The sequence below is a fragment of the Streptopelia decaocto genome (assembly GCF_964273445.1).
Source record: "Streptopelia decaocto genome assembly, chromosome: 15".
NCBI classification, from domain to species: Eukaryota; Metazoa; Chordata; class Aves; order Columbiformes; family Columbidae; genus Streptopelia; species Streptopelia decaocto.
In genome coordinates, this window is record NC_138670.1 from 10,899,042 (window position 1) to 10,919,760 (window position 20,719).

General features: G+C 60.5%; 3 protein-coding genes across 3 annotated transcripts; 2 read left to right on the forward strand and 1 right to left on the reverse strand.

The window, feature by feature from the left end:
• Window positions 1–312: 312 nt before the first annotated feature.
• On the forward strand, window positions 313–4,759 carry PLBD2 (phospholipase B domain containing 2). The gene is made up of 12 exons (XM_082066036.1): window positions 313–532; window positions 769–862; window positions 956–1,114; window positions 1,537–1,637; window positions 2,022–2,236; window positions 2,314–2,408; window positions 2,482–2,642; window positions 2,766–2,861; window positions 3,499–3,570; window positions 3,693–3,845; window positions 3,990–4,152; window positions 4,256–4,759. Exons 1-12 carry the CDS (start codon window positions 330–332, stop codon window positions 4,421–4,423), a joined length of 1,680 nt encoding a protein of 559 aa, XP_081922162.1. The 5' UTR covers window positions 313–329; the 3' UTR covers window positions 4,424–4,759.
• Window positions 4,760–7,543: 2,784 nt separating this feature from the next.
• Window positions 7,544–9,338, forward strand: SDSL (serine dehydratase like; the record flags this gene model as incomplete). The annotated part of the gene is made up of 7 exons (XM_082066476.1): window positions 7,544–7,693; window positions 7,793–7,832; window positions 7,918–8,057; window positions 8,357–8,445; window positions 8,551–8,778; window positions 8,892–9,016; window positions 9,145–9,338. 7 exons carry the CDS (start codon window positions 7,544–7,546, stop codon window positions 9,336–9,338), a joined length of 966 nt encoding a protein of 321 aa, XP_081922602.1.
• A 3,883-nt stretch (window positions 9,339–13,221) lies between these two features.
• On the reverse strand, window positions 13,222–20,079 carry LHX5 (LIM homeobox 5; the record flags this gene model as incomplete). The annotated part of the gene is made up of 5 exons (XM_082066160.1): window positions 13,222–13,589; window positions 14,879–15,044; window positions 16,388–16,665; window positions 17,852–18,075; window positions 19,907–20,079. 5 exons carry the CDS (start codon window positions 20,077–20,079, stop codon window positions 13,222–13,224), a joined length of 1,209 nt encoding a protein of 402 aa, XP_081922286.1.
• Window positions 20,080–20,719: the final 640 nt, after the last annotated feature.

The following is a 20,719-nucleotide window of genomic DNA, read 5'->3' on the forward strand; positions in this document are numbered from 1 at the left end:
CGCCTCACGCGTCACCCCCCACCCAAAACCCCAGCGGGGCCCAGCCCCCGCCCCGACGCTGTCAGGCTTTCCCCGAGCCGCTCCCCATGGGCCGCACTGGCTGGGGTTGCACCCCACGGAGGACATGCCCGGGGCCGGGTTCCCCACAGCAAGGGGGCCCACGTGTGCCTCCATGGGGTGATGCGAGGCGGGGAACAGGGGGAGTTGGCTGCGGGCCCCCCACACCCCTAGCGCAGGCGGGCACTGCCCGGGGCGTGACCATGCTATCGCCCCGCCCCAAATCCGCTCCTAGCCCCGCCCCCTGCCGCACGCCCCGCCCCGTCCCCGCCATGGCGGCGCTGCGGGCGCTGCTGGGGGCTGCGCTGGTGGTCGCACTGCCCGGGACCCCCCCGGCCGGGGCAGCTCCCGGCCCGCCGCCCCGAAACGTCTCCGTGCTGCTGGAGCCCGGCGCGGGGCGGCTCCGCGTCCTGCCCGGCCGCCACCCCGCCGCCGTCGCCTGGGCCAGCCTGGACGACCGCATCCCCACCGTCGGGTAGGGACGGGACGGGGGGAACGGGACGGGATGGGCCGGGGGCTCGCACGGAGCCGAGCGGGAACGGAGCGCTGGGGACGCCCTCGGGGGAGCCACCATGGGTGGGGCGGCCGGACCCCGTCATATCCATGTTCCCCACACCGTGTCTGACCCGTTGGTGTCCATGTCCTCCCGTGTCCGTGACCCCGCCGTGTCTGTGATCCTTCCGTGGCCATGACACCCCCGTGTCCCCTCAGCTGGGCCTTCCTGGAGGTCACCACCAACGCCTCGTACAATGACAGCCTGCAGGCTTACGCCGCCGGGCTGGCTGAAGCCGCCGTCTCCGAGCAGGTAACAGGGTGACCCCTGCAAAATCGGGGTCCCGAGGGGTGTGATGTGGTCCCTCCCATCTCCCCTGGCTGACCACTGCCGTGTCCCCCCCAGCTGATGTACATGCACTGGATGAACACCATGGTGGGCTACTGCGGGCCCTTCAAGTACGAGAGTGAGTACTGCGAGAAGCTGCGGGGGTACCTGGAGGCCAACCTGGACTGGATGGAGGAGCAGATGGCGAAGGGGGAGGACCCCGAGTACTGGCACCAGGTGAGGAAGGGGCACCCCCACCCAGGTAAACCCCCACTGCAGCCCCTGGTGCTAATTGGGGCTCTAATCGAGCGGAGGAGACAGGGCAGCGAGGGGTGCCTTGGGGTCCTGACCGGGCTCTAGGTGGGATGATCAGGATCCTCCTCCCCTGGGTGAGCAGGTGCAATTTGTGACGTTCTGTCCCTCTGGAGCCTCATATGTCTCTGTTGGGGTGCACAGGGGCTGGCTCGGTCTCCCCTGGCCACCAGTGCTGAGTCACAGCCCCGCTGACAGCAGCACTTGTCCCCGTGTCTCCTCCTGCATCTGAGGCAGCCCTGGGATCTGCTGCATCCCCCGGGAGAAGGTGGAAGCCCATCCCCCTGAAACCCCTCACCCTCGTTCCCTGTGGGAGCCGTGTGCCAGCCTGTCCCCTGTCCCCGCAGGTGCGGCTGGCCCTGCTGCAGCTGAAGGGGCTGGAGGACAACTACAACGGGCGCCTGGACTTCCCCCGGGGCCGGTTCACCCTGACGCCCTTCGGCTTCCTGTAAGCTCCTGCTCAGAGGTGACAGGGGGATGGTCACCCCAGAGGTTGGGGTGCTGCTGGGGGGACTGTGAGCACAATTCCTGGATGACCAGGGACACCCAGTTCTGCTCCAAGTCCCCTTCACCCACCTTCTCTAGCCACTTGTCTTCTGCTGCTGGGGCGGGATGCAGCCAAGGCAGGTTCCGGGTGCCCCCCAGGCCCACTGCAGCCCCCTGCCTCAGTTTCCCCACTGCTATGCTCACCTTTCCCTCCCTGCTCAGACTGCTGGGTTGCCAGGATGGGATGGAGAAACACCCCCTAGCCCAGACAGACGGACAGAGAGCTCTGAGCCAGTGCGGTTTCTGGGTGTCCTCACCTGATACCCCATGTCTTGCATCCCCCCAGCCTGCTGCAGTTGGGGGGTGACCTGGAGGACCTGGAGTCCGCCCTGAACCGCTCCTCCCCACGGCGCGTCCTGGGCTCGGGCTCCTGCTCTGCCCTCCTCAAGCTGCTGCCGGGCCAGCGGGACCTGCTGGTGGCCCACGACACCTGGACCTCCTACCAGTCCATGCTGCGCATCATGAAGAAGTACACGCTGCCCTTCCGCACCTCGGCCACTGGTGTGTGGGCTGGGCTGGGGGGGCTGCAGCTGACACCCCACTTCTAATGCTCCCTGATTTTGTATCCTCTCCCCCAGGCAATTCTCAGATCCCTGGCAACATCCAGGTGTTTTCCTCCTACCCTGGTACCATCTTCTCCGGGGATGACTTCTACATCCTCAGCAGCGGGTTGGTGAGTGGGGGCTGGTCCTGGGGGACCCCTCCCCAGCCCTGCTGCCCCTTCCCCATCACTCCCCTCCCCACAGGTAGCGCTGGAAACCACCATCGGGAACAACAACCCGGCACGGTGGAAGTACCTGGACCCACGGGGCAGCGTCCTGGAGTGGCTGAGGAACATCGTGGCCAACCGCCTGGCCCGCAGTGGTCCCGAGTGGGCCACCGTCTTCCGGCGGTTCAACAGCGGCACGTGAGTGGGGTGGGACGGGGTGCGGGAACCCCCTGGCTGTCACGGGAAGGGGGGATCAGATGGAGGGATGCTTGCCCAGCAGCGGGGATGTCCCCAAGATGCCGTCCCCCTTCTCCGCGCCAGGTACAACAACCAGTGGATGGTGGTGGACTATAACGCCTTCACGCCAGGGAGAGCCAGCCCGCCGCCGGGCGTGCTGACCGTGCTGGAGCAGATCCCGTGAGTGTCCCCTTCCTCCCTGAGCTCCAGATCACGTCTCCTCTCCGATCCCCATGGGTTTGGGAAAGCCCTGAGGGTCCCATCTGCCCCAGCCCAATGGGTGGGAGTTGGGTGATGGGGACGAGTTGGTTGAGGGGAGACCTTCTCGCTCTCTGAACTGCCTGGAAGGAGGTTGGAGCCAGGGGGGTCAGGCTCTACTCCCAAATAACAAGCGACAGGACAAGAGGAAATGACCTCAAGTTGCGCCAAGGGAGGTTGAGGTTGGATCTGGGGAGCAATTTCTTCCCCAAAGGGCTGTGGGGCATTGGAACAGGCTGCCCAGGGCAGTGCTGGAGTCACCGTCCCTGGAGGGGTTGGACATACATGGAGATTAAGTTCTCAGGGACATGGGGTAGGGCTAGAGTTTGGTTAATGGTTGGACTTGGTGATCTTGAGGGTCTTTTCCAGTCAAAATGGGTCTATGATTCTATAAGGGCTCTCTGTGGATGCTTGTATGGAGGTGATGGGTGCCCAGCACCCCTTTCTGGGGTGAGAACCCAGCAGCAGGGACCCCAGCAGGGCTGCCCCCCTTCCCAGCATATTTCCCCCTCATCCCCACTGGATTTTTGCTCTGACCAATGCTCTTCTCCCGGTGCAGGGGCCTGGTGATGGCGGCCGATCGCACGGAGCTGCTGTACCAACAGGGCTACTGGGCCAGCTACAACCTGCCGTGAGCTCCGTCCAGCCTTGTCTCACCCCACTGGTGCTCCAAAAAGGGGGGGCAGCAGACACTGGCCTTGCCCCCTGCCTTTGGGTGCTGATTCACTGGGTTTCCCCCTGCTGTCACTCCAGGTACTTCGAGGAGATCTTCAATGCCAGCGGGACCCCAGAGCTGGTGAAGAAATACGGTGACTGGTTCACCTACGACAAGAACCCACGCGCCCAGATCTTCCGCCGGAACCAGACGCTGGTCCGTGATCTGGACTCCATGGTCCGCCTGATGAGGTGGGTGCTGGGGAACCCCCAAACCTGGGTGTCCCCCAAACACCCTTAAGGATCTGTAACCCTCAGGGGTGACTTCTTTGTCATTATAAATTTTGTATGTATTTTTTTTTCCGCACTTTCACCACTCTTTTGGCCACTTTGCAGGTCCAACAACTACCTGCAGGACCCGCTGTCGCGGTGCAAGGGCTGCAACCCCCCCCAGAACGCCGAGAACGCCATCTCTGCCCGCTCCGACCTCAACCCCCCCAACGGCACCTACCCCTTCCCCGCCCTGCGCCAGCGCTGCCATGGCGGCACCGACATGAAGGTGGGGGCTCGGGGGAGCTGGGGGTCCCCTCTTTGCGGGGGCTGTGTCACCTGTTCCCCATGTTGACTCCCCCCCTGTTTTTTCTGTCCCCCCACAATCTCAGGTCACCTCCTGGGGCATGGCCCCCACCTTCGGGCTGGTGGCCGCCAGCGGCCCCGCCTGGGACGACGTCCCCCCCTTCCGCTGGAGCACGTCCCCATGCAGCGCCCTGCTGCACATGGGACACCCCGACCTCTGGACCTTTCCCCCCGTCAAGGTCCACTGGGACTGAGCAGGCTGAACCTGTCTATCCGTCCGTCTGCTGGCGTCTGTCCTGCGTGGGGTTCCCTTCTGGAGGGGCAGCGCTACCTGGTCTCCCCAGGGGCCTGGCTTGGGGTGCAAGGGGGTGTCCCCTGCCCCCCGGGCTCGCTCTGCTTCTGCCACATCCCCGTGGTGCCGGCTGTGCTGTGCAAGGGGCTGTGTGTCCCCCCGGCTTGGGGCTGGAGCCTGGTTTGGGGGGGCTCTTCCCAGAAAAGTGAGGGGTCCTGGGAGGCTGGGGCTCACCCACAGGCAGAGGAGGGGAGTGCGCTGGCTTGGTTGGGACAAATAAAGCGGTTCGTGTGCTGTGCTTTGCCTTCTGCTGAGATACTTGGAGGCCTTGTGTAAGGGATCGCTCACGCAGCGATCTGCCCCCCCAAATTAAGGGGTGCCCCAGTGGGAGGGTGTGCAGCCAGGCTGGGTTTTTGAGGTGCAGGCTGCTGAGGTTTCTCTGCTGCTGCATCAGGCTGGGTACCCAGCGTGGGGCAGAGCTGCTGCAATGGGGGCACCTGGCTGGAGTGGGGGGGTCCCACTGTTCATCCCCCAGGATGGAGTGACCATCCTCATCCCTTTTGTCTTCCCCTCTCCTGCCACCTGTGTCTCCCCCAGCGCCAAAACCCCTGTTGCAAAATCCTCTTAGAGCAGCTCCCTTGATCCGCTCTGCCTCGTTAGGAATAACGAGGTCATTACTGGGGGATTAATGAGCTGGTGCTCGGCAGTGCTTTGAAGGCACCAGGTTCCCACCAGGGCTGGGGGGCTGCTGGGGGCCCCGGGGGCTGCATGGGGCCGGGTTGCAGCAGAGGCTGGGCTATTGGGGTGCTGACACCCCTAAAGCTGGGAAGGGTGCTCCACAGATGGCAGGGTGGCCCAAACCAGCTGGGATGGGTGCTGGGGGGATGAGGGGCTCATGGGTGGGTGGCAGAGTCTGTGTCCATGTCCCCCGGTGTTCCCATGGTGCGGGGGCTCCTAGGGCAGGGTGTGCTGCTCAGGTGGTCCCTGTGCCTCAGTTTCCCCAGGTAGGAGGAGGTCACTGCCACCAAGTGACAGGGCAGTGAGGCAGGGCAAGCACATTGATGCCGAGGACAGGCCACACTGGAAATGCAGCAGCGGCTGCGTTGCTTCTTCCTTTCTGTTTTTTAAATCTTCTTAAAAGTGAAACAGCACACAGAAGTGGTTAAATGTCACCCCAACTGCTGTGGCTGAGGCTGTGTCACCCAGGGACCCTGGCCAGGGGATGTCACCCAGTGACAGCCTGGCGCCACCTCTCCCAGGGCAGGGACAGAGCCAAAGGGGGCACCCTTGAGCCCCCCAGGGCAGAGCTGAGATGTGGTGTCCCCACTGAGGGGTTCCCAAGCCTCCTCCCTGTGAGCAGTGCAGGGGTCCTTGCACCCCTTCCCCAGCACCTGCTACTAAGAGTCCCCAGGATCCATCCCCAGGGAAGCTCTTGGAGCCCCCTGCCCCCTGTGCAATGTGGGGGTCTCTGCGTGGGCCCCCCGGGGAGCTGGAGCTCATGTCCTCCCCCTGAGTTGATGCCCTCTGCTTCATCATCCCTCACATTTCCAGCCCAAGATGTCCCAAAAGCAATGTGGCCCAGTGCAACCACTGTCTGGATGCAGCATTTACTCTGCCGATGCTGTGTGCTGTTCACTCTGAACCCTAATGATGGCGCAAGCAGCAGGGGGTTAGTTATTTCCTTGCCACTGAGGGCCAGCTCCATCAGGGACAGGGCTGCCCTGGAGCCCCCTCCCTGCTCGGTGCCTGTCACCAGAGTTGCTCTTGGGGGGCTTTGCAGCACCCATTGGGTCAGGGAACTGAAATCCGGTCTTCTGGTGTCAGTTTCGCTGCTGTCCGCCTGTCAGCGGGGCAGAGCTGGGCAGACCGGGGGGTTCCCAGGGCAGCCCGCTTGGCTGTGTCCTGCATGTGCCAGCTCGTGTGCAGTGACCCCCCTCTTGGGACCCCCATGGCGCCACCATGGCGGGGGACGGAACTAAACTTTGTCCCTGGGTCCAGCCTCTGAAAGCAGAGGTGGCTTTGGCACAGAGAAACCCACTGTGGTTGCAGGATGAGGAGCCAGCCTTGGACCCGACAATGCCAGCCCCTCTGTGCAGAGGTAGGGCACGTATGGAGGGGACCCTTACCCTGGGGGGTGTCACTAGTGCTGGGGTGACAAGAAGGGGTCCCAGGCTGTTCCTGGAGGAAAGTGGAGGGCTCTGCCTGCTTTGCTTGGGGACCCCTGGGTGCTGCTGGACCTTGGGGCTCAGCCGGGCTCTGGTTGGGTCCCAATGGGGATTTGGGATGCCCAGGCTGCCCTCGCTACACTGACGGGTCAGGTCCTTAAAGTCCTAAAATCCGCTGGGACATGTTTCTGGCTGGAACTGAAAAGAGCTGGTGCTTGTGCCCAGCTGGCTGGGACAAACCATTGGGGACCCCCAAAGTCCCTTGGGAGCTGCCCCTCCTCATCCTCTCTCCTGGGTACCCACATCCCGTCTCCTGGGCACGCAAAGGCCGCTGGGGTGTTTGGCTGCAGGGGACACATGTGACTGTCCCTGCCCAGAACACCAGGCATCGTGCCTGGGCTGCACTGGGCGCTTTCGGCACCAATCCAGCCCCACGGCTGGAAAAACCTGCTCGGCGCTGAGTAAACAGTCAGGGCCAAAGCAAAGTTTAACCCCTGGGGACATGGGGACTGTGGCACAGCCCCTCCAACGTCACCTGTCCCTCCGCCCTTCTGCAAACTCGGCTGTGGGCAAGGAGTTGGGACACGCAGTGACACTCCGTGGGACACCAGGTAAATCCCACCACGGGCTGGCCTTGGGACAGAGTCTGAAGGAGACACTTGGGGACACTGGGAGCTTGGGAACCAGGAGGAGGGGGTGGCCCAGCTTGTCCTGGTGCTCTGGCAGGGGGGGCCCATCACTGCACCCCAGGGTTCAGTGCTGCTACATCTCAGAGCCAGGAGGGGACACTGGAGACAGCCCTGTCCCTCCAGAGAGGCTCCTGCACCCCATACGGAGCCTGGGGTGGCAGTAGGGCTGCAGGGGAGCAGCTGGTGGCTCCCCAACCTCTCCCTGGCAGAGCACCCATCACTAGAGCCATGGACAAGAAGCCCTTCCACATCGTGTCACCCCTCCTGGAGAGCCTGTCCCTGTCCAGGGCAGCGGGCACCAGAGTCTGCATGAAGCTGGAGAATGTCCAGCCCGCGGGCTCCTTCAAGATCCGGGGCATCGGCCACCTCTGCCAGGAGGTGAGCGTGGGCGCAGTATGGGCAGTGGTGGGGACATGGCGGGGGGACACGGCAGGGGGACACAGCTGTCCCCATCCCTCCTTCCCTCCTGCATTTCAGGCTGCCAGGAAGGGCTGCCATGGCTTCGTTTGCTCCTCAGGTAATTGGGTCCCAAGCTGGGTTGGGGGGATGCTCATGAGTAATGTGGGGGGGACAAGCCCCACCTGATCCCCCGCTTTCCACAGGGGGCAATGCGGGTCTGGCGGCCGCATACGCGGCCAGGAAGCTGGGGCTGCCGATCACCGTCGTGGTCCCCAGCACAACCGGCCCTGGCACCGTGCGCAAGCTGGAGGAGCTGGGGGCAAAGGTGGAGGTGTCTGGCCAGGTACCCTCGTGGCAGGCCCCTAAAAATGGGGTCTAGGGGTGGGAGCAGAGGGGATTGACCCTGATCTCAGCCTGCTGAGTGATGCCAGGGATGCACATGACAAACCCCATCCCGAAATGTCCCCCTCCTGGGTCACCTGCACCCCAGCATCACAGTGGGGTCACCCTGGGGATCCCAAACTTCATCCCAGTGCCCTGTGTGGGTTTTTGGTGTCAATCAGCCCCATGGTGATGAGGGGCCCATTTCTGGGCTGTGAGGGCTGGATGTGGCTCACGCTGAGCCCCCATTGTCCCCCCCAGGTGTGGGATGAAGCCAACAGGAGAGCCCTGGAGCTGGCAGAGACGGAGGGCTGGGTCAGCATCCACCCCTTCGACCACCCACTGGTGTGGTGAGTGCTGCCAGGGCTCAGCTCCTGCCCCCAGTCCCCCCTGACTGGGGTCCAGGTTGGCTCAGAGTGTCCCCAGTTGCATCCTCCCACCCCCCTCACCCCCAGGCAGGGTCACGCCAGCCTGGTCCAGGAGCTGAAGGACTCGCTGGACACCAAGCCGGACGCCATCGTGCTGGCAGTGGGCGGGGGGGGGCTGCTGGCAGGAGTGGTGGCCGGTCTGCGCCAGGTGGGCTGGCAGGATGTCCCCATCATTGCCGCCGAGACGTGGGGGGCTCACAGCTTCCATGCGGCGCTGGCGGCCGGCCGGCTCATCACCCTGCCCGACATCACCAGGTGAGCCGGGCTCTGCGGGAACGGCCACACGTGCAACGAGCTGGCGGGTCTCAGCCCAGCTCACCCAAGGGTCCCAGGACCACCCTGCCCATCTTCCTCCCCTCCTGTCCCAGCGTGGCCAAGTGCCTGGGAGCCAAGACGGTGGCAGCGAGGGCGCTGGAGTGTGCCCAGGAGTGCCAGGTCATCTCCCAGGTGGTGGAGGACACAGAGGCTGTGCGAGCCGTGGAGCAGTTCCTGGGTGAGCAGGGACCATGGGGTGTGACAGGGACACCACCGGGGCTGGGACAGGCCTGGGAGTCAGGGTGCTGGGGGGACCCTGGCTCTGCAGGTGGCTCAGCCTGTCCCCCCCCCATCTTGTCCCCGCAGATGACGAGCGGATGCTGGTGCAACCGGCGTGCGGGGCCGCCCTGGCCCTGCTCTACACGGGGCGACTGCAGCGGCTGCAGCACGAGGGGCGGCTGCGGCCCCCCCTGGGCTCCGTGGTGGTGGTGGTCTGCGGGGGGGGCGGCATCCAGGTGGCCCAGCTGCGGGCCCTGAAGAACCAGCTGGGGCTGGAGTGATGCCCACCCTGAGGAAGGGGATGCGACGGAGCCCTGACAGCACCCTCAGCTTGTTTTCCTTCCAAAATAACCCAAATAAAGCCCTGCTGCCTGCTGGATGTGGGGCCGCACTCCTCCCCTAGCCTTCGCCTCAGCATCCACGTAGGGATGGGGAAACTGAGGCACGCAGGGTGGACAATACCAGTGTTCGCTGCAGGCAGGGATGGAGCTGAGACGGACGGCAGGACCTGGGTACACACACCCAGCACCCTCCTCCACGTCCCCCAGCCCTCGGTGTCCCCCCTGCTCCCATGCTCCTCCCCAGGCTGTCTGAACTGCAGCTCCCCATCTCAATTAGCAAGCGCTCCCTCTCTAATTACTTTGCTACTGTCTTTATGCATTATTATTCTAATGATTATTAATTATTACAATCGTCTCCCGTTCCTGTCGTGCTGGCTGCGGTCAGAAGAGAACAACGCACACGTGGACCCGTTTGTTACGGTGATTTATTGGCGAAACTCCCCAGCGTGTTTGACACCGGCCAGCTCCAAGGTGCATGGATATGTGTGTGATTTTGTGTGCACCCCATCCTGGAGCCCCCAAGACCCCCTTTTTTTTGCCCCCATCCTACTCTTTTCCCCATTCCCCCTTTTCCCCCAGGCTCTCCTGTTTTCCCCCATTCCCACTCCCTAGTGTTGCATTCATTTTTAGCCCTTTGCTATTGCACCTCCCAGGGTTTTTTGTGTTCCCCCAACATTTCTCCCCTTTCCTTCCTCCCACCCCCAAGCAACGTGGGTTCTTGCTCCTGTTGGGGGTCCCTGGCCCGAGCATCACCTGGTGATGTTGAGCAGGGTGTCAAACCTTCTCCTGCCCCAAAACCCTTCTCAGCCTCCTCCCCTTTGGAGCAGAGGGGGCTCAGCCCCCGATCACAGATATTCCCCCCAAAGCCCTGTCCCCTGGCCAGCCGGGGACCCACACAAACCTCCTCCCTGCCTTCAGCCCTTTTCCCCTCTCCCCCCCAAAAAACCCCACTGGCCAGACCAGCCCCCCAGATGCTTCTTGGAGGCCAAAACCCCCATAAATCAAAACTCGGCTGCTCCATCGTGAGCAATATCTTATGTAAAAAAGTGTTTCCAGGGAGCACCGAAGGCTGGAGAATCCTATTACGAGGCACACTATTAATTATCAGGAGTCAGCCCAACCTACTCCAGCCATTTTTTATCCCAGGTCCAAAACCTGATTACTTTCCACCTTCTGCAGACCTTCCTCTTCTGGAAAAAAAGGAAAAAGGTCAGAAAAAAAAAAATAGCATTGATATTTGCCCAACAGCTTTTGCAAAGAAGTTTATTCCCAGGACTGATGTTGCTCTGTAGCTGGAGATGGGCTGAGTCCTGGGTGCTGTTGCTTTCCTGGGACTGTTGGGGTGATGGGGACCCTGAGTCATTTGGGTTGTGATGCTGGACCCTGACCCTGGTGGTCATGGGGACCCCAAGCCTGGTTGCAGTTACGGGCTGGGATCACTAATGGACTGAACCCTGTATATAGAATAATAACAACAATAACAATTATATATAAATTTTATTATTATATAGTAATAAAAATTATAATAATGAATAATAGCCAGTCTTCACCCACTGAATAACCTTGTGCTCCATTTTATAACACTCAAAATGATGCTGGGAGGGAGTTATTTAATGACACGTTGCCCTGTCCTTATAAGAAGCCTCCGTTACCTGATAACACCAACAGCCTGGAATGGATGGAGCAGAAGGGAGCAGCTGGCTTCCTTCCTGCCTCAGTTTCCCCACCCGTTAAAAGGGGAGAAGGAGCTTTTCTTTGTGGATGGTGAGAGCTCCGTGTCTTTGTGATGGTCCCAGCTTCTGGCGGAGGGATCCCTTGGGGCTTGGCTCGTTTGCCACCCTGTTATTAATACCGGTAATGGTATAGGAAGGATAAATTCCACCACTTGGCTGAGCAGAGAAAATATGCAGAGAAGTGGTTGGCTTTTCATAAATCATCAGTGCTCCATGCTACAGCCAAGCCAGGACTTAAAATTCAGGTCAGGAGAGAGGGACTCTCGTAAGCCAGTGAGGGAAGGTAATTTATTCTGTTTATATCTTTTTACTGCAAGACAAGGGGAGAGGGGGGGAAAACTCTGCCATGATTTTGCATTTTAAATATTAGTTCAGAGCTGCAGCCTGCCCTGGACTTTATTTATTTCTGTATCCCAGAAAACAAGAGAGGGAAAGCAGGAGGGGGGTGCTTGGGGGTGCTAGGGGGGACACCCCTCCTGCCTGCCCTCAGTGCCCCTCTGGGGCAAAAGGGGCAAAAGCTGCTGGTGTTTTTCATGGATCCCCCCCACCTTGGTATGTCCCCCCCCAGCATCCCTGCTGACCCCCCACACTCTGAGGGGCCTCTGGGCTGCCCTGGGAGGGGGTCTTGGGGGTTTCACACAATTCCCCCCCCCACCAGGAGAAAGAAATGGTGCACTGGCCTGGTTGCTGTGGAGGCAGATGCTGAGCTGGGGAATGTGTCCCCCCCAGCACCAAAGAGCTGGGGTGATGGGGGGCTCTGAGGTACCAGGTGGGTGATGCAGCAGCATCACCTTGCCCAGGGGCTGTGACACCCATTGCACCCATGGGGTGACAGGGGCTGCGCCCCCAAAGCCCACACAGAGGTGGGGGGCAGTGGGCGAGCAGGGCAGCCCCGCCAGCATCTCATGGTCTTGTCTTAAAAAAATAAATAAAATAAAATAAAATGAAAGGGACCAGGTGACCGAACAGTAGGCAACTAAAAGGTTTTTTATTCACATTGAACAACAAGAGCCATTCACACTAACAGCCTCTGCAAGAGGCAGCGGGGACGGGAAACCCACGACGCTTTCAGAAAACAACTATTTTTTTCTTTGCTTTTCCATTCTCCTTCCCTTTATTTTCCCTCTCTATGCTCTCGCCCCCCTCCCCTGCACCACCCCCTTCTCACCTTCAAAATAGAAAAATTCGGAGCCTCCGATGACTAAAGTACAATAAATAATCAGTAAACACAAAAACATACTTTATTTGTTTCTCCTTTATACAAAATAAAGAAACTAGAAGCAAAAACTATAATACATCCTTAAATTGGCGGAGTCTCCGGGAAACGTTGGGGTGGGACTCGGCGTCGAGGCTCCGGTTTTATTTCTGCTGCTGTGGTGGTTGGGTTTGTTCTGGTTTTTTATTATTATTATTATTTTTAATGTATTTTTTTTTCCTGTTTCTGCCTCTTTCTGGTGTCTTTTCTGCCACATGGGAGCCCAATCTCAGCCAGTCACTGGAGTAGCCCTGGGCCTGGCCCCTTCAACCCCCCCTGCTACCCATCACCAAAAACTGGGTCCAAAGCCACCTTCTCCTTGGGGATAAAATGGGAACAACAAAACCAAGGGCAGAGGAGGGGCCACGGGGGGGGTTATTTCTGCTATTCCCCACTCCCCCCCGCCCCGCCCTGACGTGTAAGGAATAATTAAAAAGGATGCTAATTAGCAGAGGGGAGCCCTGCCCCAGCGCCCCCCTCCCCAGGCGCCATGGGGGCGGTGGGACCCGTGTCCAGGCGAGTTCAGCTTTGGTCCAAGGTGGTGGTCCCGACGCCGGTGGGGGGGTTCTTCGGGGCTGGGCACTGTTTATTGTCCCCCCCATCATATTGGGGTGAAGGTGCCGGGAGAGGGAGGTAGCGGGGTGGCCCCAAGGTCCTGGGGGGGAGTTGTGCAGTGATGGGGAGGGATGCAGGGATGTGTTTTGGCATCAGAGGGGGGTCTTTATCCGGTGATGGTGATGTGATACGCCCTGCTCCAGGGTGGGGGGGGACACGCGTGGGCTGGGGGAATGTGGGGGTGTTTCCCCCCACAGGCTCACGCGTGCCCGTGCCAGACCTACCAAACTGCCGCCTCGCTGAGCTCCGGGTTGGGGTGCGAGAGAGCCCCGCTGTAGCCGCTATTGCTGGACATGGAGAAGGGGGGACTGGGCCCCCCGCTGAAAACCTCCCCCGGAATGGGGTGTAGCGAACCGGTCATCCCCGGCTCGGGGCTGGGGGTGTCGGGATGCGAGATCATATCCGTGTACCTTTGGTTTTCTGAGGAGTGGTGTCCGCTTAGGGGGGGCTCCAAGGGTCCCAGGGGTGTGGAGCCGGGTCCTGAGTTCTGAAGGTAGCTGGAGTCGGCCGGGGACTGGGCTTGGGAGGGCGGCCCATGGGGGAAAAAGTCATAGTTGCCTCCCGGTCCATAGTAGTCACCTTGGTAATCTGGAGGAGAAAAGGATGGAGCTGGTCCCTCGGAGACAAAAACCTTCCAAAAATCCCACTGTGCCCCCCACCCAGCCCTGTCCTTCCCCCTGGAGCAGCGTGGCTGCCTCCTCTGAAATACTCTGCTGGCTCCTGGGGTGCAGGGCCCAAAGTGTCGCCTGCAAATTTGAGGCCAGAGAGAGAAATAAGCCTGTCCTAAGGGCTGGAGTGCTCACCCCTTTCTCCTCGCATGGCCTGGAGGGAGAGAAGGGATAGAAGGGGGCAAGGAGCCTGGGGCTGGGGGAACGAGGGACAGAATTTAATTCTTAGTTAACAGGGGTGAGGAAAAAACAAACAAACAAACGAATATATATATATATATATATACACACACACATATAAAGGGGATTGGGAAAGTGTATATAAAGGAAATGGGGGAAATTGTGTATAAAGGGAATGGGAAATATATATATATATATATATATATATAAAGGGAATGGGGAAAAAAATATGAAATGGGGAAAATATATACAATGAATAAATAAATAAATAAATAAATAAATATATATAAAAAGGGGAAATTATATTTATATTTAGCAGCCCAGAAGGTATCCAGAAACTGACTGCGGGGCAGCAAGGTGTGCATAGAAAGCCCCTTTTTGGAGGGAAGGTTTTGAAAAGGCAGTTTATGGGGGGGCTCAGTACGGAGCGGCGGGAGAGGGGAGGCGACGGGGCCGCCCCGCTGCGCCCATCCCGGCCCGTCGGGGCGGCGCGGGGGGTGGCCCGGCGGCGCTGACCTTCCATATGCTGCGGGCCCGGGCGGTAATTGGAACAAACGCCGCTTGAAAGGGGCACAAAAGCCCCGCAGCTGGGGCTTTGTTGGCGGGAGAGGGGCCGCCGCCACCCCCCCCGAGTGCCCGGCGGGGGAGTGTGTGTGTGTGTGTGCGTGGACGCGTCTGCGTTTGCAAATGGTGCCGCGTGTCTGCGGGGGGGAGTGAGCACACGCGTGTGCGTGGGGATGCGCATCTGTGCGTTGCGCAGTTGTGGGTACACACGCGTGGGGGTGTTTGCGGGTAGTGTCTCTCCGGGGGCGCGCACACGCGTAGGGGTGTGGACGCAGATGCTTCGGTGTGAGTGGGGTGGGCCGGGATGCTGCGACAGCCGCGGGCACTGTCCCCTCACCGTCCCCTCGGGGCCCGAGCAAGGGGGAAGGCGGAGGAAGGAAAAAACAGGGAGGGGAACAAAGGGAAAGGCGAAGATGGGTTGCAGGGGGGGTGGACGGGACAGGGCCCCCGCGGCCGGTCCCTCACCTCCGTAGTAGGTGTAGGGCGTGGAGCCGAGCATCTCGGAGTCATCGAGGCGGCCGCCGAGGGGCCGCATCCTGCGGGGGCTGCGGAAGAAGGCGTGCCGGCGGGCCCCCAGCGCGCTCAGCTGCTTCATCCGCCGCTCCTTGGACCGACGGTTCTGGAACCAAACCTGCGGGCGAGCTGGGGTCAGCACCCACCGGGGACACAGGGACCTCCCTCCCTCAAAGTGTGGCTAGGGAAAGGGATGGAAATATTGCGCCTGCTTGCAGGGGGGAGGATTCTCTCACTCCTGCTGCCAATAGCTCCAAAAGGTGCATGAGAGGATGTGGGGGGATGCAGATCAAATAATGTGGCTTATTAAAATCCTGGTGCCCTGGCTGCATCCCCCTGTGCTCATCCTCAGCCTATTTGTCCCTGTGAGGCAGCCAGAAAATACAGGAGGGAGAATTTTCCCCTGAATGGGGGAAGAAGGGAAGAAAAGAGGGAAGGGAAAGGAGGGGTAAACTCTGTATCATGGCAGAAATAGGTGGAAAGCGGGGAGCAGAGAGATGAGCACCTGCTGTGGCGGGCAGGGAGTCAGAAGAAAAGCCGGACAGTGGGGACGGAGATAAAAGGGAAGGGGAAGACACGGCCACTTCTCTATGGAGCATCGCCTCGTTCAAACCACACAGCCTCAGCCCACGCACGCCTTTCCCTTGGCTTGGTGGGGCATCTGGATTATTGCCCCACTCCCCCCTGTACCTCCCAGAGTTGGGGCAGCTCGGGGGAATGAGAATATCACGCTGCTCCAGGGACTTCTGCTCCCCTCTGCCGGGAGCCGGGATGCTCGCAGCTCCGCTAGCAGCAAAGCTGGAGAGTCCTCCCCTATTAATGCTTCTATTAGAGCACATTAATCCCTACATTTCCGCAGGGATTTTCTTCATGGGGGCAGTGTGGTAAGAAATTCCGGGCTGCCTGCAGAGTGCAATGGTTTCTCCTTGTTTTCACAGGGCTGGAGCATCCATCTCCCGGCGCAGTGAGGATCCGGCTGCAGCCCAGGTGAGGCAGCCGCGGAGCGTGGCCAGCTCACATTTTGACTCTGGGTTTCATGTCTTCTCATGGGGTCAGTATATTAAAGCACAGGGTGGGAGGTCCCCACTAACCCTCAGGAGCATGGGGTGGGTGCAGGGCTGGGTCTGGGGTGCCGCTGGCAGGGGACAGATGGCGTTTGCATGTCCCCATTTCCCCAGCTTGTGGGACCAGCCTCTATGTCCCAGCCCCTCCCTAGCACCTGGAGGAGACTGTCAAAGCCTTGAACCATCTGTGCTGCCACCAGCACTCCTTCTCCTCCCCAACCCACGTGAGTCCTTTCCCTGTCTCTGCTATCTGCCAGAGGAAATCGCCTCATGACGTTCTGACATCACAGGAACCGCAGTCTGCAGCGGGAATGACGTCACTGGCTAACACCGTGACATCATGCTGTCAGGTGGGGAGGGCTGCGACGGGATGGGAGGTGAGCTGGGGTTGTCCTACCTGGATGACTCTCATGTTGAGGCCCGTCTCCTGGGCCAGCTGCTCTCGGATGTGGCGGGTGGGTTTGGGAGTGGCGGCAAAGGCAGCTTTGAGGGTCTCCAGCTGCTTGGCTTTAATGGTGGTGCGGGGCCCCCTCCGCTTGGTGCCCGAGTTCTGCTCTTCGTTCTCGTTGTTGGTGGTCTCCTTGTCCGAGGAGGTCGAGTTGTCCGTCTCCTTGGTGTCGTCCTGCATGGGGTCCTGGAGATCCGGGGACAAACTCCTGTCTGTACATGAGGACACTGTAAAGGAGACCCAGAGAGGAAAGGGGGGGTGGATGACTCAGGGGAGAGATCAGCCCCCCATTCCTCTGCCCTCTGCAGCCCACCCGGCCTGGCTGCTCTCCAGGAGAGGGGTTGGAGGGTGTTGGGGAGCAGCAAGGGACGCAGATCATCTCTGCCCCCCCGCTACCCCTAAAACATCATTCCCCCAGCATCACGCAGAAGTCCAGGCAAGCATCACCCAATCCGCCCCCCCGCACATCGTGTCATGCTGGCTGGAGAGGAGCTGGAGAGGAGGCGATCGCCCATGCCCACCGCAGCTCCCGGTGCTCCCCCTCTCCCCCGCCGCGCCTTTCACACCAGCAAGTGGGATGCGCCACTGGGAAAAAATCAACCGGTCCCTGTCGGGGTTTGGGGCGGGAGTCTCCATCACTGCCTTGAGCCTGGCTCACCCCCCCGCCCCAGCCACCCTCCCCTCGGGGACCCTAATGCCAGCACCCCCCCCAAGGCCAAGCTCTACTCGCCTCGCTCACAGCAGCGGCCCCACTGACTGGCGTGGCAGGATCCGGCCCCGGGTGCTGGACGGAGAGAGAGCCCACGGAAGGGGGTGAGCACGGGCGCCCGGCATGGCGGGGGCAGCAGGAGTGGGCCTGATCCTGCTGTCCTGACGCAGAGACAGCTTCCAAGGAAGTCAAATGGGAGCTTTGCCTCTGGGTGAAAGGAGGCGAAGGATCAGGCCCGTGGCGCGGGCGGACCGGATGTACTCGCAGGGGTTGCTCCGAGGCGTGGGGGCTTCGCGGGTGGGGGTCCTGGTTCCACACCACCCTGTATCCCCGCTGCCGTAGGGGCTGCGGTCGGGGCAGGAGCCGGGGGGGTGCAGAAGGATGCTGCGGGGCTGCGCTTGGGCCGCCGCTCGTCCTACGCGTGTCCGCGTCCCGTGTGGGGGGTGTGCGTGTGTCACAGAGGCTTCCACCCAATTCGAAGGCTTTCACCCCAAATCCCTCCCTCTCCCCGCGGATTAACGGGGGGCCGAGCTGGCTGTGGGGTACAACCCCTCACCTCGCAAAGCAAAACCTCCTTCCCGGCCCGGCGGGAGGTACCGGCAGCATCACGGCAGCTGCCTGCTCCTGCCTGCTCCTGCCTGCTCCTGCCCGCACCAGCAGGGAGCCGGCCCCACGGGGGGTGCGGCGGGCTGAGCCGCTCGTACCTGAGTTGAGGCTGCCTTCCTTCAAACTGGGAGAGTTCAAATAATCCTCTTTGCAAACAAATTTGTTTTCGTCGATGATATAGAGTTCCTCTCCCGTGGAGAGCTGCTTGTTGCAGACCATGCAGGTGAAACAGTTCAGGTGAAAGACTTTATTCCGGGCTTTGCGGACGAGGTCGCTGGGGGAAATGCCTTGGGAGCAGCCGGCGCATTTGGTACCAAACCTCCTGGAGAGGGGGAGAAAGGCGAGAGCTGGGAGCTCCGGCGGCCATGGGCCCGTTTGTACCGTTTCCCCCTCCCCAAAATCCCACCGCGGGAGCTCGATCTTGCAGCAACTCTCTCTGGGAGATTTAGGGGAAGCAGGAGATTCGCAACCTTTACCGCTTTGGGGCGAGGAGGAGGAGAGCCTTCTTCCCCTCGCAGCCCTGCTCGCAGGCGTAGGGCGGGCGGCAGAGAGAGCTCGGTTTTGGGGTGTCCCCACGCGGGACACACACACACGAGCATCCTCGACTGGATTTGGCTCCAGAAGGGTCGGAGGAGAGGGAAGGGCGGCGGGGGTTCCCCTCCGCGCTCCACGGGGGAGCAATTCGTTTCAGTCGCTGTCTCCCGGGCGGGGAACGGGGACTCGGCTCCACCGACAATCCCGGGGTAAAAAACGGGGCTAATTGTGGCCGGAGCGACGGAAAAAGGGAGCGGCGGGTGCGGGGAGCATCGCGCACCCCGAACAACAACGGGCGGCGGAGGAGGGAGCTCCGCTCCCCTGAGCATCCCGGGGTCCCCAGCCCGGAGCCGCCACCGTCCAGCTCTCCCAGAGGGGGTTTTCCTGGTTGGAAGCGGCGCTTTGGAAATCTCCCATTTTACTTCCCTTCGCTGGAGGCAGAACGTTGATTATTTTTGTTTGGGTTTTTTTTTTTTTTTTGTTGCTGTTTTTTTTTGTTTGTGTTTTGTTTTTGTGTGTGTGTTGTTTGTTTTTTTTTTTTTTTATTTCCCCAGGAGACGTGCGCTTATTTTTGTTTTAAATTCCCTTTAAAAATAATAAAGAATCCAGGGAATCCGAATCGGCTGGAAACCATCTCCTCAAGGAAAAAAAAACAAACAAAAAACCCAACAAACAAAACCCCACCCAAACCAAACAAAAAAAAACCCACCAAAACCAAAACAACAAAACCCACAAAAAAAAACTAACAAAAAAACACACCACACACACAAAAAACCAAAACCCCAAAACAAACAAAAAACCCCAACCCAAACAAAAAACCACAAAACCCCAAACACATTTAAACCCCCAAACAAACAAAAAACCTTATCACACCAAAAGATGTCCCCGAAACTCGGAAGCCGGGGCTGCTGCTGCCGGGTCCCCGAGGGGTCCGGGGGCTGCCAGGCCCTGGGGTGCCCACGCAGCGTCCCCACTTTTTCTCCTCTGGTCGCGGCAAAACTTCTACCTCCCTCTCTGCTCCCGGTGACGTTGATGTAGTGAGGGCATTAGGAGTCATAAGTCATCGCCCCCCCTTCCCATCCCGGCCCCTAATTTCCTCATCGGCCCCTTATCGCAATCATTAGGGGCGTTTAAGGAGCTGCGGAGCGCGGGGCCCCGCCGGTTTGGGGCCGGGGGGAAGGTTTTGGCCACTGTGTTCACCGGGGCCTGTTGTCCCAGGAGGGGGGTGAGGAGGCTGGCACCGCGATGCCCACCGGGGCCTGCCGCGACGGGGCGGGAGGCGGCACCGGCGGAGCGGGGCCCGGTGCCGGTGGAGGCAAGGTCATGGGGAGACCTGGGGGGCGGGCACGGCCTCGCCGCCCCCTTCTCGGGCTGTAACAGCGGCCGTAGCGCAGCCGCCGGGCTCCCCTCGGGCTCTCCCGGCCCGGGGAACCGGTTCCCCGCCGGAGCGGTGGGGCAGAGTCGGTGCGGATCTCCGGCAGAGAGAGATGGGTGGGAAAGCGGGGAGTCCCCCAGGCTCCCCCCAAAAGCTCCGGGAGAGCCCTCGGGGGCCGGGCGCGGTGTGAACCTCCGCACCCCCTCGTCTCTGTTGTCTGGGAGTTGACCGGGGGGGCACTTACCTGAAAAAGTCATTTTTGCAGTAGAGTTTGCCTTCCCTGGAGAAGCATTTCTCGGTCAGGTTGCACTTGCACTCGCAGCACTGGACGCATTTGATGTGCCATGCCCTGTCCAAGACGTTCAGCAGGAACCGGTCCAAAATCGGCCTCTCGCAGCCCGCACAATGCACCATCATAACCTCCGCCGGGGGATGGAGACGCGCACAGGAGAAGTCAGCCCCGCGCCGGCACACGGCGGCGGCTCAGAAACGCAGGGAAAAAATGAAAATAATAAAATAAAAATGTTTAAAAAATATAAAAGGTAATAAGGAAAAAATCAGGGGAGTGAAACGGAGCGGCTGTCAAGTTCTTCCCCCTCTTCTCTCCGGAGCCTCGGCGGCGGGAGGGAAAAAACGATGCCGAAGAAAAAGAAAAAGAAAAAAAGAAATCCAAAACACCCTCGAGAAATAATAATAAAAATAACAATTAAAAAACCCCAATCCCCCCCCCGGGTCCCTCCGGAGCGCTCCGGGAGCCGGCGGAGCGGCGGCCGCGCTTCTGGCGGGCTCTGCGGCAGCGGGCGCGGCGGGAGGGGTGCATGAACCCCCCCCCTGCAGCCGGCAGCCCCGGTGCCTCGCTGTGCTCCGCCGCCGCCGCGCCGCCACTCTCATGCTGTCCCCATCGCCAGCTTTGTCCCCCGCCTTAGTAATTCGCGCATCCTTATTCAGATTTAGTGACGTGAAGGCCCGCGTCGCCCGGGCTGCGGCCAATGGGAGGCGGGTAACCATGGCAACCTCTTAATTTATAGCATATCTAAATTGGCTCCAGCCTTGTGCT

What these genes read in the sequence shown, in the direction of transcription:
- PLBD2 (XM_082066036.1), top strand. Translation starts at nt 330, where the DNA reads ATGGCGGCGCTGCGGGCGCTGCTGGGGGCTGCGCTGGTGGTCGCACTG. An exon ending in ACATCCTCAGCAGCGGGTTG is followed by an intron (nt 2,409 to 2,481) that starts GTGAGTGGGGGC and finishes CCCTCCCCACAG; the next exon opens with GTAGCGCTGGAAACCACCAT. An exon ending in ATGGCGGCACCGACATGAAG is followed by an intron (nt 4,153 to 4,255) that starts GTGGGGGCTCGG and finishes CCACAATCTCAG; the next exon opens with GTCACCTCCTGGGGCATGGC.